We start from the raw sequence: 19,433 nt of genomic DNA on the forward strand, positions 1-19,433 counted from the left end.
TTAATTGGTTCATTTATGTTCATGTAGTATCACGTCAATGGTTAATAAAGAACCCCCCCTTCTTTTTTAATTCATTTCGCCTCCCCTCAACCCCCCCCCCACCCCCATCAATTTTTGGATAAATATTGTATATTTTTAAAGGAAGATAAGTGCAATAAAGTATTATTTATTATTTAAGAAAAGAGTCAATTCTTTTAATTATCTGTATTGTAAAGAATATAAATTCGAAAAAAGGTGCATTGGGTGGCTTATCCATTTTGAAGTGGCAGCCCAGCCCAGCAAGGGGAATGGGGTGAGACAATTATACACTGCAGGCCTCGTCATTCTCTGGACACTCAACGTAAAGAGCAGGCTTGATAAGTAGAAGCCAGTATATATTAATCCACGATAATCACATGCGTAAGGCATCAAATGAGTTCTGATGGATTCCTAACCCGTAAAAATGTACGAAAACCAAAATAAAAACCAGAATCCCTTTCGTTTGGTCAAAACCCCGTTGTTCAAACTAGGCCCCACTGACGTAACATATTTTATGATAATGTTCTCTGTAATCTTCGAATGTCACTTATTCAATATTTTTCAGTTTTGAATATTCAAATCCTATTAATTCAGTATTCAATTAGTTTTGTAAGGCTATTATTAATATTTGTCTCTAAAAATCATATAAAAGTTAAAAGTATTAAAAAAAACACGAAAAGTATATGAACGAGAAGAAGATAAACACAAGTAATATTAGAAGATTTTTTTTAAATTCATGTTAAGATTCTTGGTTAGTCAAATCGTCTATGGTTCACACTACAAAAATTGTTTATTGTCCCTTAATTTTCTATCACTGCAACACGTACACATTTATTATGTACAATAATTTACATCATTAAAACATACTTTTGTTTTACTATATATAAAATACAATACATATAATATATTATAAGACAGAACAAGTCAAAACGAATCTTTGAGTTGAAAACTCTGGACTTCAATGTTCAAATATTAAATCCTTTATTATATCGTTTCGTCACGGTGACGCAGAACTCGTTTTATACTCAATCTAAAATTCTAAACTTATATGTTAGTAACGAGAGAGGGCTTCGGCTTGCTTAGCTTTGGCTTTCTCGCCCAGTAGTTGGTTCATATGGGTCACTTTAAAGTCGTCCCATTCTAATTTCGTTTCCAGTCCAACCTGGAGATCATCTTGGCCAGGAAATCTCTGTGCCTGCAAAGAACAGGAACATGGTAATTAACATATAAAGGCTTACCGGTACATCGTTGTAGGTGTGTTATACTGCCTCTCCGCACCCCCCCCCCCACCCCGAGCAACAACCTCCCTATTCACCTCACGCACACACATGACTACAACAAACAGATCCCCATTGGAAGCAAGACTAACTGCAAAAATGCACGTATTCAGCAGGGCTCAATTTTGCACTGTGGAAGGGTATAGAGGGGGTTAATATGTGATATCGTCCAGGGGATGGGTCTAAGGGAACGGGTGGGCCCTCTTCTTTGAGAAGTCATTTGGGGAAATGATGGGTGCTTAGCTGCAAAATTTTACTACATTTTACCACTTTGAAACAATGTTGAAGCATTTTTGGCTGTTTAGGCTGTACAGTGCATAACGGCATATTATTTATTTATGTTCTATTAACACTAGCAATGTTTTTCCAGGGGCGTATCCAGGGGGGCGCAACAGGCGCGCGCCCCCCCTATTGGCCGTCACCAAAAAAAAAAAAGTTTAGCAAAAAAAAAAAAAAAAAATTGATGACGACCTTTATGTGAGATGTCGGTGATCGCTCAACCCCCCCCCCCCCCCCCTCCCGTATGCTTTATTTTTTGTTTGCCAAAAAAAGGTTCTGGCGAAGTTCGGCGGCATAATAGTTTTAGAAACATAGATGGTAATTGTGTTTTTATTATCACTATAAACACTAAGTGACATGCCAGCCATACTAAATTGTGCATTTTGTGTCCATATTTACTGGAAATGTTGCTTATTATTAAGGTCGAAAAATGGATCACATATGGCAATGGGCGGCGATCCTGGGTGGAGGGGGGATATATCCCCCCATGAAAATGGGTGGAGGGGATGTAATGCACCATATCCCCCCCCCCCCCACCAAATGCCAGGGATAAGAATATTTTCATGCCTACATTTATGCATCTTCGTTAATGTACGGCTCTTTTTTAGCTTCATTTCTCGCCTACCATAAACGCAGTGCGATCTTTTCAAATAAAGCGTCTTTATAAAGCAAAAATAGTTGACTGTAGGCTTCATTGGCCCTATAACAACAAAATGTATTATTGCGCCCACGGTATTGATATAGTACATATATGCACCCTCATAGTATTCATATAGGCCCTATAGTAGTCCTACACACGTACATGTTCCCTCGAACAGCTGAGAATCTCATGTAACCAGGGTAATGCTTAATACACGTTTCACCTGGATGCCCTAGCAATCGGTACCTAGGAATGTAACTATGTGTAATTGTGTATTGCATGTGTATAGGCCTATAATAGCCTGCATGAGGCCATTTTCTTCATCGAATAATATAACAGAGCTCTCGAACATTCTAACGTTGCGCCTGAAACAAGATTGACAGGGGCAATTTTCCCAAAATAACACCCGAAATTAAAAAAAAAAGTATTTTGGATCCTGATTATGAGATATTTCGGACAAGACATCCCTATTTTAAAGTTAGGTATATGCCGCTTGGAAACCTCGGGAAGTGCCGTTTCCGGCCATCTAGAGGGTTTGTTAATCCCAAAATCTTCTTGTACGCTTCGCGCCAACTCATGGTGGCGCTACGCTTAGATAGTCAACAAGGTCATATCCCCCCCCCCCCACTCGGAAGTACGGATCGCCGCCCATGCATATGACACCATTTTGCATTTCAGCCCTTCTTTGAAAGCAAAAATTGTACACCCCTCCCCTTAGACCCATCCCCCAGGACGGCGATCATTCATGCCTGGCGCCCCCCCCCCCTATTGGAAAATCCTGGATACGCCCCTGGTTTTTCCGCCCCTGGTATTTAACATTTTAGTCCTTCGACCCCACCCACTCCATCCAAGATATGAATCCTATAATGTTACATGTTATATGTTACGTAAGGTCAACAATATTCGGGGGGAACAATGACACTGTTTTGAGATGTACACCTGCTCATGCGAGGTAATATGAAAACAGGACAGTTCTTTCTTTTCATATACCGTGTAGGTTTTACTTACGTCTCTTCTCAATCGATTCATGACCTGCGCATTGGCATGTTCCAAGTAAAACTTCTTAGAGAGAAGAATACACTCGGCCCCGTTACTAACTACAGTAAAGCTAGGTTGTGAATCAAATACTAGTTCCGCGAGACCCTGTCAAAGAACAAAAGATATTAAAAGAAACTGTTAAAATTGTAAACGTGTTGCAGTTTTCATGTAAACTTGACAAACTACCATGGATAATTTCTTTGTCAAAGAAATAACAGAAAATAATTGTTGTCATCTGAATATATATATCATATTAATCGACAGCTTTACAACCATAATGTTTTCAATAATAATTAGACATGTTTCTACTTTCCAATTCCATCTGTTACCGACTTATTCGTCGGTAAAGAGAACCACTCGGTTCCCTCTTCACCCCCTCCCCACCCCCACTTTCTTCCCGTGTCTCTTCCCTTCCCTACCTTCATCTCGACCAACTTAGGTAGAAGAAGTCAGTTAACTTAGTTCACTACCTCAATGCACCGGTACGACGATATTTGATTACAAATACAGCGCATATACCGTAAGCAAGTGCATGTTTGATCAAGTATATCAATATGTAGCAATTATTTATGAAAACTCCGCACTATGCACAAGACTATACAGACTTTACAGTACACTATGCACAAATAAGAACCTAGCGGTACATACAACACATATCCGCCAATAACATTTGACCAATGTATAGTGTTACAAAGCAGAGGCTGATTGGCTAAAACTCTCTGATTACAACATATAAAATCCCTACTTGCACGTAAAGAAAGCGGGTTCAAATTATCGAGAACGGATAAGTGAACAGTTTTCTTTTCATGCTATTGAGGGACAAATGGGAAGAGGGGTGGAGGAGGCTCTAGAGGCAAATTAGACAGAGATAAAGGATGCGTCACTATGTTCCTTTTTATTGTTATTTTTTTTAAGATTCATTAGTCAACATTTTGATCCCGAATTGGAAGATGACCCTTGCACTCTACCTTACAAATGACTGTGGACTCATAATACTAATTCTTCTATTATTTGTGACTTACAAAAACAGATCCTCTCGTCAAAGTTCTGATACTGACCCAGATAGGCTCCTTTAAATCCTATGAGATTAAATAAAAAACAAATTATGTAAATTGGTTACAGTAAGTCATGAACCAAACAAAACAATGACAGTGATATTATAAAGGAATATTAATTCCAAGAGATACATATAAGAAAGTGAAACCATTCAACGTTGAATGAGATTTACAATGGGATAATATAGACATTTTGTTTGAAACTATATAGTGAATACAGCTAGGCCTCATTGACTAATAACACGCAATATGAAGTATATTAGGCAGGGCTGCAAGCTTGACCATTGTTATACTGTGAGGGAGGGGGCTAATATGTTTGATCGTCCAGGTGAGACGTGTTAGGGAGGGGTGTAGTCCCCGTCCATCTGAGATGTTTCGGTTAAATGGAGGGTGGTTACCTGCAAAATGGTGGTATATTTTGAAGCAATGTCGAAGAATTTTCGACAGTTTAGGTTGTACAGCATATACATGTTATACTGTACATTACGATTGCCTGTTTCTAGGCATCTCTCCCCCCCCCCCCCCCTTCCCCTCTCCCTTCACTCTTGATCTTATCTTACTAGATTTCCTGGTTAATGTCATATATTTCTGTCGGATTTGTGTACGTGCAGATGCATGGATGTTATATACATTTGTACAAATGCCTGGATGAAATCTTCCAATTTTCGTCACAATATCTGCAGTCGAGGTATGAATAAAAGTGTTAGTTTAATTGCATTAGTTTCAATACGTAGTTGCCTATGCTTCAATATATAAGGGAAAAGGAAAGGAAATGAAACAAATCTAAAATTCCTGTCCGATATTCTTGCTACTCAGATCAATTACCTCTTCTTGGTATGCATCGATCACAATATCATCCATTATGGTTTTCTTCTTTCCAGTTGGGGCGTTGGGATTACCTTTAGCGGCAGACGCCCTCTCTAGCTCCCAGAATGCATTGCCAGCTGATGTAGAAAGATTAAAATGTCTTCAAATAAACATGCAGTGTCAATGATAATGCGTTTAAGAGGAAATGACTTTCGGGTGAAATTATCACCCCGTCCCCGTTCCCGTCTTTTTAAATATTGTTATAAGATTAATGATCAGAAATCCATACAAAAACAAGACCAGAACTGGAACCGTTAAATATTACAAACAACGATGTGATTTTCACTATGATAAAAGTTTACAGTTTTTTAAATTTTAAATTAAATTATCGAAAATTGTACTCGAAAATACTTAAACAACAAAGTTGACACTGACTCGGTTTATCTTAAACATAATAAATTAGTTAACAGACATTGAGGAACATGAACAAGATGTTAAACTCACCGATGGGATTAACGCTAACTTCACCATCCTCGTCATCTTCATCTTCATTCTCGTCTTTGAACGTGAAAAATTCTGGCGTGGGCAGAGACGAGCTTTCCGAAGATTTCCTTTTTCTCACCAAATCTGTCTGTGATGTGAGGTGAAAGAGTCACAGACAAAAGCGATTACGTCAGATATTCTAATGATACAATGACGCAAGACCATGGACGTAACCATGGTAATACAACGTACACATATAATAGGCCTACACATGTTTAACTATCGTGCAAGTTAATCAATGTATAAGACAAAGCATGCGAAGAAAAGAGATGCAACGGAAGTTAACCGGGCACCAACAACATTCCCTATATATGCACGTCCACTATGCGCCCACTTAAATGTAGTGGTTGCACTAACCCCACGCACGTGTTATTTGTATGCCTATGCAAACCCCGTAATTCCCTATATTTCTATATATATAGCTAAATAACTCTGGGAAATAAATTATATTCACCTAAAACAAACGCGTTCTCCAGATAGCTATCGCGTCTATTGTGTTCATTCTACGTGTGAAGGAATTTTCGGTTTCTCGTATCCCTGCCTCGCCCCCCCCCCCCTTTCCATCCCCAACCCCAATATCGCACTGTAGAAAAAGTTCATGTTCACTTATACGCTATTTACACACACACACACACACAATTTGCTTAACATACAAAAGTCGATAGAAAAAGTAAATAGACGCAGAAAAGTTGAATACCTTTTCATCACTCGAGTTTGACGTTCGTCGTCTCCCATTCACATCTGCCTTCCCAGAATCCTCTTGGCGTAGATAGCTTCCGTTATTTTCTCCATCGTCGTCGTTTTCTTCAACGATACCATGTAACTTGTCTATGTTTGCTTCTTTATCTTGAAGGCTTAATTCGTTCATAAATTTTTCAAATTCTTCTCGTTTCTTCCTTTGCTCAAAATTCTCTATCAATGTTACCGAGTTTCTCTTTTGTGAATTTCTTCTTTTCTTCCGTTTCGACGCAACTTGAACTGGAGAAGCAAAGATTATTTCATGATATAAACGTATGTCGCCAGCTATTAACGTTCTTTTACCTTTAACAACTTCAACCTCTTGTTAATATTTATATACTTTTTCATTTTTAAATAGCGCCGTGTTTTATGTTTTTAATTGATTTATTTGCAGCTGTACTTGTTATTAATTATTTTGTATTTTATTACCAGAATATTTTGAGTGCAAGAGGAAGGATTATAAAGTCAACAGGCAAACAATTTGATTCAACATAATTATAAAAGTTAGAATGTTTATAAAATCGTAGAAAAAATGGTGATAGAAATCACACGAGAAGGGGTTATTTCATCATGAAAGAATACATGCATTTATGTGCAAGGGGGAGCCAAAAGGCATATCTAATATTGCGTTTTAATTGATAACAAATACACAATATTCTATAAAAACATAAGTATACGAGTCGAGTATACTCGACAAGGCGCGATCGTATGTCAAAAAACCTATTGATCGCGGCACATATGACCACAAATGTTGTTTTCACGTGAGTTCAAACATTTGGAATACGATCAGCAATAAAGACTCACCACCCCCTCCCCACCCCACCCCACATACAATACGTATTTTTCCCAACGTCAATTGCCGAAGCACATATACGTCCGCACATTTCACAAGTTTGGCAAGATGATTTTTGTTTTTTACAATGTCAAAAGAAACAGAGATAACTATTCACAAAAACAAAGGCTTTCCTGAGTTGTTTCGAAAGCGTTTGATTTGTTTATTCCATATTGACAATGAAGTCGAAGCTTATTGTTTACTGGTAAGTTATCAATCGAGGGTTAAATTCATAAACTACGACAAAATTGATAAATTATAAATTCTTACTAATGTCGCTCTGATCATCATTTTCTTCTTTAACCCGGTGTAGGACTTTCATGACGAAACAACTACCCTAAGATAAAGAAGAACAAAAAAATCTAATATTAACATTGCCTGGAAGTCATAATTAATTAAAGGTTAAGACTACAAAGAATCGAGGCAATTAATATAAGAATAAACTTTTCTATCTAAAATATAAAATAATTTCATATTGTTCCTTACTGTGTATTTTGTATAATTCTTCAAGAAACTGCGATAGTTAACGTTTTGAAGTTTCTCGGTTTTGGTTTTAATAGAAAACTGAACTTCGTTTCCAAATGTATACATGTGAACCGTCTATCTAAAGATGGGCCCGACGACAGCGGGGTGGTAGGAGGGGTTGTGGAGGATGGATATGGAGGGGTTTAAATGGGTGTGGAGGGAGCTGAACTTTGAGAAAGATAAAAGTATTGCTATTTTACCGATTTAATGATCACTATCCAATCAGATGCGTTGCTATCTCGAATCAGTACGTCTCCTTTCCTGAAAAAAAATCATAATTGTTCAATTTTGCATTCGTTTATAAAAAACAAAATGGTGCATATTCACTCACTAAAGGCTTTTCTGATTGGTTGAAGTCATATGCGATTAAGCAATATTATGGCATCGTTTGCTTTGTATGATGTTCCAAAAAATGGACATTTAAAATAATCAATTGAACAATTCAACTGGCAAGTCTCAAAAGTTGGAGATAAGCTCTCGAAATATCAAGTAAGAGGTAAGATTTTCGAAATAACAAACTAATTTAAATTATTACCACTGTCCTGTCTGGGTCACCGTAGCTTATAAATGATTCAAATGCGTTTTCCCCCTCTAACGTTCTAATCATAAACAGTAAATTTTAAATCATATCCCAGACTCCGCTATACGTGATGAAACTTCTATTTGGATCATCACCACAACTATAGGTGATGCTTGCAAAATTGATCAACCTTTCTTTTGGATAGGCTGTATCATTTATATAGATGGTAATGATAGGCAAGATATCGTAATAACTTGTCCGTAATAACTTGCGACGTAATTTAACCAGCCATTTGCCGGATGGACAGATATAAAAGAACACCCAAATGCCTTATGTCAGTCACTTATGTAGACACTATAAAATATGCTGTGAGGATATATGCTGGTCTCCGCCGATGCAGATATTTGTGTGGTTAAATTACTTATGACGTCATTCAATTACCCATTTCGAAATGAATTCATAAAAGGAGGAACCCTACCCTTATTTTATTTTTTTATTTTTATTATAACACTTATATGGTGCTCATTATTGCACGTAAACATACATTCAATGGCACCTTACAAAAACGCCTTAGAAAATAGATGAGTTTTCAATTTACGCTTAAAACAGGTGAAGTCCTCCCAATCCTGTATTGCAATTGGTAATTTATTCCAACTCTTACCGCACCTTCCCCTTCCCTCCCCCTCCCATTCTAGCGTTGTCCCCGCCCCATTCGTACAACTGCTGAGTCGGGTTGTTGAAGTATTGTTGTTAAACTGCAACGTTTTATTGAGTAGAGGTGCCTTGGTGCATATATAATCATTAATCTTATATATTAATCTTAACCCCTGTTCAGTCCTATTGAAAAAATCGAGGTTTTGTTTAACCCTTGCCGTTGAAGGGAAACCTGTATAAATCCCAAGGACAATATGTTCTACAATTGAATGCAAAACCGTGGTACCGTACCAGGCAGGTAGTATTTTAAGAATAGAGCCATTATAAACTTGTGTAACACCAATTGAATCCACAATGAACCAGACTCGATGAGTCACTTCAAAACGGGGAATAAATGGAAACTCTAAATTATATTTCCATTGTCTGAAGATGATTGTGATAGATCCGGCTGACTAAATTTCTTAAAACTACAAAATCGATTACTTATTTCATTATGTAAACGTGTATACATAGGTTTTTTACTATAGGCTTTATTATAATTAATAGATTCTGTTCAAGGTGTATACATATATATATATATATATATATATATATATATATATATATATATATATATGTATATGTATATATGTATATGTATATGTATATATATATATATATATATATATATATATATGTTATATCACGGTAGTCATGTAGGCCTAGGTATAAATTCATTAGTGAAGGAATATATAGTATACCATATAAAGCCAATGTTTCGACAGGGGCTAATAAAAATTGCATTGAGAGTTTACTCTGATGTAATAACCCAAAGACCAATAGTGGTAAATGCTATATTACGCTATCCTTTGAATAATTTATAAGAGATACTCATAAGTAATCCTTGAAACCCTCTAGCTAGTTCTTCAAATATATTAAGTATTTACTCTGTTGATCAATATATTTTGTAACAAATTACAAAGAAAGCCTAAGCGCTATCTTAATTTTACAGTATTTACATCAGTAAAGGTCGAGTGGCACTTTCCCTATAATAGGTTATAATACTATACAGTTGTAATAATGAAGACTCGTGGCATGAACACTCGTGCGTGGCTGAAAATCGAGCTTGTCAGCAATACTAGGCTTACTCTCGTTAGCATATAATACACGTTACCTTCTGGTCAGGGATATATAGCACCCTGTGACGTCACTACCCGAAGGCAAAAGGGCTCATAATTTACTTGCATTAAAAACATGACTAAGTAAGATTATGTTCTCGTATACGGCATAACAGTTTGTGGCATAGCTCGAAATTTATGCTGGAAGTTTAAAGGGTTTGGTTATGTGTCGCTAGGCTTTTAAAAGTTACATATCCTTGTAACAATAAGGAAGAAAACAAATATTCGTATTTTTAAGCTGTTTAGATGTATATTTAAAGCGGAGTGGTTACTATACCATTTAAGAATATATGTACTTTCATTTAATTAAACGGAACTCATGCTGTGTGTATATGGTAGCTGCTAACGGCGGTAATCTAGTTATATAACTACTGATGACGTCATGTGTTTGTATATGAAAACAAATCTTCACTGACTAACACTGATTCAGACAATAAAGAGATAACTTACTTGAAATAAGAGAAAATGCACTTCTTGTGACTTTGTTGTAAAAGATGCATGGGCCATCCTTCCAAGAAAGAAAGACTTCTAAAATTTGAAGGAAAAATAATGTTAACAGATTACAAAAGTCATAAATTATATAACAAAATATCCAACTACAAATAGCCTAAATATCACATGTTTTTTTTTTACAATCAACTTTTGTTGTTTTGTGATAGCGTACCCAATATTATGTAATTATTTATGTCATTATACACTAAATAATGAAACAACGTAAAGTATGGCAAAATATTATTACATTATATTCAGGTTTTAATATTATGGTTTTTATATGAAATTCATCAAGATTTGGATACAATAACAGTTTGCACTCTATTAGCTTTAACTACTATGATAATAAAAAAAATTATTCTAAAAGGAAAACGCTAATAATGCCGCGGCATTACAAGCACTGAAACCTAGTATCTGATGGGGTGGGGGATGGGGCGGGTAGTTGGCTCGAGCCCTAACTGGCTTAACTAGGGTGATCATTTTCATGTAGGAGAAATTAATGATTTCCTATGTCTGCCGCAAAATTAACAATATTAAAATGAGCCCTTGTTTTAAATTCGATACTCTCCCCGACGTGAAGGTTAAAAGTATATGGTTGCGGCTTAGTACGTGTCGTGAAGTAACAGCCTTCCATGGCACGCCGAATATATCGTACGTGAATTCCATTCATTAGCCATATGACCTCAAAGTGACGTTATAACTGTTCGATTGTTTTTCTTGTTGCCAGAGTAACGTCAATACAACCAATTACTCCAACATTGTTCCTATACATATTTTTCAGGTACGGGGGGGGGGGGGGGGGGGTACGAGGCTAACCCACACAATTCATCGCGTATATGCTTCACTAACCTCACAAAATCGCTTTGGTTCGGATTCATCAGAGTCTGTAATCCTCCAGCCATAAAAATACGCGTGTAATCCTATATAGAGAAAACAAAGAAGAAGAATTTTACTGGATCGTGAAAATCCCATTACACGTTGGAATAACGTTATAGGGTCATCCACTGTAACCACAATATACGCCAACTTCATCTGTATATATTGCACCTCAGAATGCTAACAAGCTGTTTAAGTTTTTCGAAATTGCAAATTTTCTGATGATTCACTCTATAAACGCTCACAATTTTGTTTTCATCCCTTGGAGTTGTCAATTAATCGACAGAGGATTACTCCATTCATATTTTTGTAATATCAATTAGGATTGGGGGAGGGAAGGATCTATAGTAACAAGAGCTATTTATTTATTTATTTTTGTATTTAATTTTCTGTAGACTCTCCTCAGAGCCGTTTACACTTAACGAGGAACACATGAAAAATAAACGGCGAGGTCATTTCTGGGTTATAGGTGTAAACTTACCCCTAGAGAAGGAATATACAATAAATGCTAAATAGACGTTTTCGATAAACGCAGGAAACCCGTTTCTAAAGCCAGGTTGTGTTTGTAAAGAAAACTTACAATTTTGTATAGTCAGCTTTATGGCCATACATGCTATGTGCAAATAACTGAAATAAAGTCATAAAAGAACATTTGAAAACAAGTTTAAAGGGTGTGTTGTAAGTAAATCAAGCGCATGCATTCATGGCATTTAAGGGTAATTTAGTAGCAAATCAGCTGTGGGACGTGCTAGTCCCTTTAAACCATCCCGCATCGTATGTATATATATATATATATATATATATATATATATATATATATATATATATATATATATATATATATATTATATACATATGCGTCATAAGAAGTAAACTTCTTTAACCTTTTAATCTTACGCTTCATGATTTTATGATTAAAATTATAATTGGCAGTTCGTAATGACAATGCAGTCCGTATTGCAACAGACAAATCACGCAGGTAATAAACTTGAACCAAAAAAAGAGGGGAAAATCCAAAGGAACAGTTATAAAAATGAACTTAATATGTAACGAAATTGCAAACTTAGGTCAAAGGTCATATTGTGAATCCTCGTCTACAGAGTTTTTGTATTAATAGCGTTAATAGCATTGTATTAATAGCCGCAGTAAATATATCAATCCGCTGACATTTTCTTCATGCTTCGAAACAAAGTGCCGGACATGCCTCAACAGAAGAAACACATTTTATGATATGTAATTAATCATAGTTTAGCACAAAACAAATGTATACGTAGGAAAATTGGGCAAATGGAGGCAAATTTAGTCCATTATTGGCTTCTTATGAGCAACGGAGGAAATTGGTTTACTGGTGTCTGAGTAAAAGAGGCTTGTTAACGAGTTACGGAAACTTTGGGTTATCATTGCTAAATATATATATATATATATATATATATATATATATATATATATATATATATATATATATATATATATATATAAATAAACTGTATACATGGCCATGGTACGGAGTCTACTATATGCGGAGTCTACTTTGAACATGAAAATTACGTTATTCTTTACCTCACTTTTTTTGGGGTGGGGGTTCTCAATATTTCCCGTTAACCCCTGGGCTGTCACCTCATCTGACTTAAATTTAAAGGCAGGTCATGTCCCTATGGTTGCGTTTTAATGATATGCTTAATGTTTTTTTTTCAGAGTTATTTGATTATAGTGTCAAATATGTAGCTGTAGAAAATTGGTAATATTACGTCAGAATTTAAGATGGACATCTTTTAATAGCTTGTCTACACTTGCACGCCTTACCATCTATGGCTACCTCATCACCCCCCCCCCCCCTCCGCTTCACTTCCTCTCACTACATATATCTCCCATAGTCCACTACTTTGCACCCACTCCCTCCCCCCCCCCCCTTTCTCCAACTATTCGTCACCCCTATAGTACACTACTTATCATAAGGCGTTCAGCGTGTCTGTATACCAACCTTGTCACTGATACAAAGTAACTCGAGTTTTTCTCTAGCGATGACGGTCGACTGGCGGCGCTGTCTACTCAAGAGCCCCAATTCCTAAACAGGTTTGGGAAGAATGTAGAAAACATGTTAAACTAAACAGATATTTGGTCTAATGTACCCTAAAAAAGGGCAATAAACAAATCAACACTTATGAACTAGGCCTATTGGAGCGATTTATATACCGATGCCTACTTTGCATATACAAATCGGGACAGTATAGTTTATTATCGTCACCTTTTGGTTGGTTCCAAAGTTGGTGCTCCTCTTAGATTAATGTACACTGCCAATTAGTAAACTAAAGGCAGATGAACGGGAGGAGAGAACCGCAACTTTGCTTGTTGAAATCGCAGCCATCCCATTCCATATTGTAAACTCTATTAGCGACATTATAAATGAGTAGAATGCGTAAATAACGAGATCATCCAAATAGTCAGGGGACGGTACATAATGATTCGTCATGGGGAGTGAGGGCGGGTGAGGGGGGTCCTTACACAAGTTCATAGGATATATTTCCTACCCCATGACTGAAACTGTTCAAAAAGAGGAGAGTAAGTTTTTGTTGGAATACCAACCAAGGGTAAGTGTGCGTTTTATAATGATTATAATATAAGCTCCGACAACAAATCTTAAGTTGTAATTAGCGAAACAGAAATCCACAATGATGAACAAAACTTTCTTAAAAGAAAAAAAGAGTGGGTGGTGTTAAAATGATCTAACCCCGAATGATTCTCCTCTTGTGAGGTAAACAACGGTCCTCGAAACACCAGTCGCCTCGTCAAGGACATTGATGACGACTGCAGCAAAAACGAAATACAAAATACCATTTATCGCATTGGCACATCATCATCATCCAAGAAAAATTCACAAATCCTAGAGAGAAAAGAAACTTAACCCAAACACGCACCTTTGAATTTTTACGAAAACAATGCAAACTATACCCATCGGTTCAACCCCCTCCCCCTCACCCCCGATCCCCTTCCTCATACTGTAGCCGGGTAATCAAGCAATGTTCGAGTAGCCAGAAGTCTCAGAAAGTCGTATGGTTCACAATGCGACGTAACGCCATCAAAAAAATTTTAGTTATGAATAAACATGAGAGAGATTTTGAAATATCAGCTCATTGGCCAAGTAGTAAGAGTTCCTTGAATGAAACATAAGACAATTACCAGAACCAGACAATATGAAGTAGAAGTTTAACGGCCAATGTCCCTGTCGTAGTATGACTCTCTTGGATCCGAAGACTGCGTACCATCCCACACCTACAATCTCTTGCTGCATAGCTAACGGGTACTCGGTAAAGCTCGGGTAATTCCGCAGAGCGATTAAAACCTGCGTTCATTGCAAAAAAACAACACAAAATGAAAATAGCATTCGTAGTAAGTCATTTCGTCGTTCGCATGTTCGTGTCAAAGGTCAGGTCAAGCATACACGAAGAAAAATCATTTATCACATCGTTACACATTGCATCTAAACTATACCGTATTTCACATGTTATTTTTATACGATATATGCATAGCTATTTTCAGTACGTTTCTTTCCCATATCATCAGTAGTTTAGTAAAAGTGTCACCTGGTTTGTACCGTGTATAACTTGCATGTTCGCTTTTTAAACTATTTTGAGCCTTTTTATACAGTCTTATGTTAAGGTAGTAGAATAATTTTACTTTCTGGAAATATATGTTTGCACGTTTAAACTCCTTAACGTCTTTTCTCGGACTTTAAGGCTTACGTAATTAATTACACATACAGTATACGGTACCGTCATATATCATATACGACTTTGTGAACAAATTAATGCATGTAATTGGAGTTTTATATGACGTATCAAATTTTAGGCATCATCCCTTGATTTCGCTTATCGAAGAGACCCATAATGATTAATCCTAACGATAACATATTTCAATTGTAAGTTACCGACTTTTCTGTTGTACTTTGAGAGAAGGGCAGACGGTATGTTATATGATGGAATGAACCAATCGCAGGCTTGTACGTACATGGTATTTATCTTTGTCTGTGCGTAGTGCGGGTGGCATGGAGAGAATTCGCTGGCACTCAGAGGAGACCAAAGACTAGATCAGAAAAAAAAAGAAACGGAAGAAAATGTTAAAAGTTATTCTTCGTCTTCGTTACGGTGACACATCCGCAAAAAGGGACAATATCTCACCACACACACGTCAAGAGAGTAATTAATTACACATATTAAACAGTATTGTCATACAGTAATATTATCGTACAGTTTATATATTTCTGTTGTATTAATATTTTATCTTTGCAGAAACTGAGAAACGTTAATCATGGATTTATACTATAAGAATTGTTTATTATTTTACGTTATTTCTGACACGTTTTTGTAGTTTGTACAACAACAAATGAAATGATTTTTGAGTGATTTACATATACATGAGATATCCGAGAGTAAAAAAAAAAACTCTGAAAAAAAAGAAGACTTTTTGAACTATATTGAAATTCATCAGGACAAGATTTTGAAAAAGGGGCGTTTAACTGCTTAGCACTTGTAACATTAATTTTATAATAATTCAGCATTCATTTTGAACATAAAAAAACGATATTTTCCTTTCCAAAAAATACGTAAAATTGGGTAGCTTTAGGTAAGGTGGGTGCGTTGATGGGTAGGTGGGTGGAGTGGGCGGGTGGGTGGGTGGGTTGGTGGGGTGGGTTGGTTTAATACATGTCATATGCAGTGAACAGGAAATACTCAATATCTATTTCAAACCTTTACATGAATGGGATCAATCTTACCTGTCTATTTCCCACCCGGAAGTACGTGACGTCGAAAAGTAAGTCTTTGCTGACGTCATCGAGGTCTACTTGCTCACCCCAAAGTAAGCTTCCGTTACCTTCAAGACTTAAATAAAAATATTTTATTTTTTCTCCCTTCATTTTTCATAATTAAAAAGTGTGTGGAGTAAACTTAACGAACCAGCAAATTTAATTAATATGCATTCAATTCTCCCGATTATGACTTACATAATACCGAAGGCCAGTAGCCAGATTTTTTTCTTGGGGTGGGGGGGGGGAGTGGGGCAGATATGTTGACTAATGTCTCGTTACGGGAGTGGTGTATAGGCGGGCTTAGATGCAAAATGGAGCTATCTTTTATAACAAATTTAAAAAATGTGTTATAAAATTGTAACCCATTTGGAAGAAAGTATGAACTTGTTTTGAAGCGGGCACGTGTCTTCAGGTGCCCCCTTCCCCTCCCCTTGGCTAAGATCCTGAATCCTTGTGATAAATCGATCACATCCATGTTTGTATATTGATATGATTTGGATACAACGTATGAAGTAATCCATTTATAGAAAGACATAATATGTTTCCTTATAAAATCCACTTGAACAACTTCGCAATACGGAAAGTTTTCAGTACAAATACACATAACGAGTACTTGCAAGCAATTACACTAGATCACACAAGATTGAAGAGAAAATGGTGGTTCCGATGCCCGTTCTCAAACCCTCACCCCACCCACCCCACCCATTCACACACACACACACACACATTATCCCCCACTTAGTACTATTTCAATTAACACATTTAACCAACTGTGCACAAGATTCACCCCATTTTTTTATGGGACAATTTGTAAGTCGCGTTCATGAAAGCATTTGTATATTTTTTACCCTTGTTCTTTTGGTACGTTGAAACCCTTATGATTTCTCTCCCCACGCCCCCTCCCCTCACCCTTTTGCTATTTTTATGATATCGCCCACCCCCCCCCCTCTCCCACCCACGCACGCTAACACCATTCCGAGATGCATTTAACACTACATTATCTTATGATTGTTATTATCAAAAGTATTTGCCCAAAAATTCATAGGTTTTGTAGTAAACAAGCCTATTTTTTACTGCGTTTCGTTGAGATAAAAAAAAAACAATTCACGAAGATTGTGAAGAGTATATTTTGTAATCTTTTGTGAGTGAAAGAGGTACAATTGTATAGATTTCCCATAAAAAAAATTGGGACAAAGGACCCAAAAGAAAGCGAGTTCAACAATAACTTCTATATATAGAAATATATATGTAAACTTATAAAAGATAGAAAACTATAGTGGGAGTATGATAATTGCTAATAACTTTAACAAAGTATGGCAATTACCTTTGATAATGCTTGCAGAGTCGGTAAAGAAATATAATGAGCTTGGAATAAACACGCAGTTTGTTGATCAGCACTTTCTGCAAAGGGAAAAAAATGGATAAATATACTTAAATTTTGTGATAATATAATGACGTCACAGAAGACTTTTCTTCTGATTTCTTAGTCATGTTATTCCATGCGGTTTTCAGTGGCGGCGGAACCGGGGGGGGCTTGGGGGGGCTCAGCCCCCCCAATAAAAAAGTTGAGGGGGCAAATGCATGATAAGCCCCCCCAATATTTACCAAGGCTCCGAAACGTGCATCTGCCCATTTTTCAATGCATACTTGTTGATCTGTCCGATGCACACGTATACTCTATAGGTGTAATAATTTTACTAATTGCTGGGGGACCCTCGGCCCGTCCCCTGGCTATAGACCACATTGTCACCCCAACCGCGTCTTCACGCGGTTGGGAAGCAGTGAAAAGTGGAAGCAGTAAGTGTGAGTACCGGTAAGCGTGACACAACTTCGTCTTAGGCCAATGACTTGCCTCATTTCAGCCAGTTCTCCAACATCCCCTTACTTAGTGGCGGAGCGTCCATATATACAGTCAGGGGGCGGATGCCCCTCCCCCCCCCTGACGGACTCAAATGGACTGCTGGCGCCCTTTTCAGCTTTTCACTACTTTTTACTTATTCGCGATTTTTGACTATTTTATTGCGCTCTCATATACCTATTGACATTTGTCATATTCTGTTGGTTTAATTTTCCGACAAAATGGCGACGACACCTATTTATTCTCAGTTTATCTGCAAATTAGCAAGGCCCCGGAAAGGGTCATTTCCTGCAATCTAGGGAGTATCTTTACTCACAAATTTTCTGTACGCTCCGCGCCAACCTGTGGTGGCGCTCCGCTTAGATAGTGTCGAAAGCGCCCCTACAGACCATTCTTGCCCTCCGTGACCAATACTCTAGCTCCGCCACTGCCCTTACTACACTCAAAAACATCTTTGCGAGTACACTACGAGTAATAGCTACTCTCTTAAAAAACCATCGAATATACAAATTACAATGTTTTTACAGTCTTTTACGTGCAATCTGAGAAATTGCAGGCTTGAGACCCATATTTTAGGGCTGGGTATTCGCAGCATAAAACACTCGGAAAGTGCCGTTTCCGGCCATCTGGGGGTTTGAAAAAACCCAAAATTTTCTTGTACGCTCCGCGCCAACCGATGGTGGCGCTCCGCTTAGATAGTCTCCACACATTAGCCCCCCCCCCCCAATAATTTTTCCGTTCCGCCGCGCCTGGCGGTTTTTATAAATGCACTGTGTACATTTACACCTACTTTCAATTCAGTCCAATCAACACGGCACACGCATTGAAACCAACACTGTAAACATCTTATTGAAGACCAGAGAAAAGTCTTATGTTTGCTAACTGATGTTCGTGGTGCTTCAATTGAGAGCAGATAAATACTGTGTATGCTAGAATAACAAAGGGCACAGTGGTAGATGGGCTAGAATACATAGGTAGAATGCCGCCTGTGCCCTAGAAGGCATATATATAAATGCGTTTATGCCGTAGAAAGATAGGTATAAACCTGTAGTTTGATAAGCGGCTGATGTTTATTGAAATGTAGCCTGCACTGAGAGTGGGTATCATTGTATTTATTTATATACTACTGACAGTACCATGCAACTTACCGCTCTCCTCTTCCTTGTCTCAGAGTCTCTCCGGGCGTTCTGTTTCCCATGATCCTTTGCGGATTGCTCTTTTCCAAAAGTATCGATCGATCGATTCGATATCGATCTCCTCCTTCTCCTTCCGCTTCTGCTCAGTATCAATGCATGTTCCCCCACCGTCAGGGTACTACCA

The 19,433-nt window shown here is 37.4% G+C and overlaps 1 protein-coding gene across 1 annotated transcript; it reads right to left on the reverse strand.

Annotated features, from left to right (window-relative positions):
- Positions 1 to 295: 295 nt before the first annotated feature.
- On the reverse strand, positions 296 to 19,429 carry LOC139961457 (uncharacterized). The gene is made up of 17 exons (XM_071960642.1): positions 19,262 to 19,429; positions 17,580 to 17,656; positions 16,223 to 16,328; positions 15,457 to 15,531; positions 14,629 to 14,791; positions 14,180 to 14,256; positions 13,433 to 13,516; positions 11,425 to 11,495; positions 10,534 to 10,611; positions 7,953 to 8,013; positions 7,498 to 7,564; positions 6,355 to 6,635; positions 5,619 to 5,745; positions 5,133 to 5,251; positions 4,275 to 4,331; positions 3,223 to 3,357; positions 296 to 1,213 (listed from the first exon to the last, which is right to left on the reverse strand). Exons 4-17 carry the CDS (start codon positions 15,493 to 15,495, stop codon positions 1,070 to 1,072), a joined length of 1,503 nt encoding a protein of 500 aa, XP_071816743.1. The 5' UTR covers positions 15,496 to 15,531; positions 16,223 to 16,328; positions 17,580 to 17,656; positions 19,262 to 19,429; the 3' UTR covers positions 296 to 1,069.
- Between the last annotated feature and the right edge of the window lie 4 nt (positions 19,430 to 19,433).

The sequence above is a fragment of the Apostichopus japonicus genome, chromosome 20, assembly GCF_037975245.1.
Source record: "Apostichopus japonicus isolate 1M-3 chromosome 20, ASM3797524v1, whole genome shotgun sequence".
NCBI lineage: Eukaryota > Metazoa > Echinodermata > Holothuroidea > Aspidochirotida > Stichopodidae > Apostichopus > Apostichopus japonicus.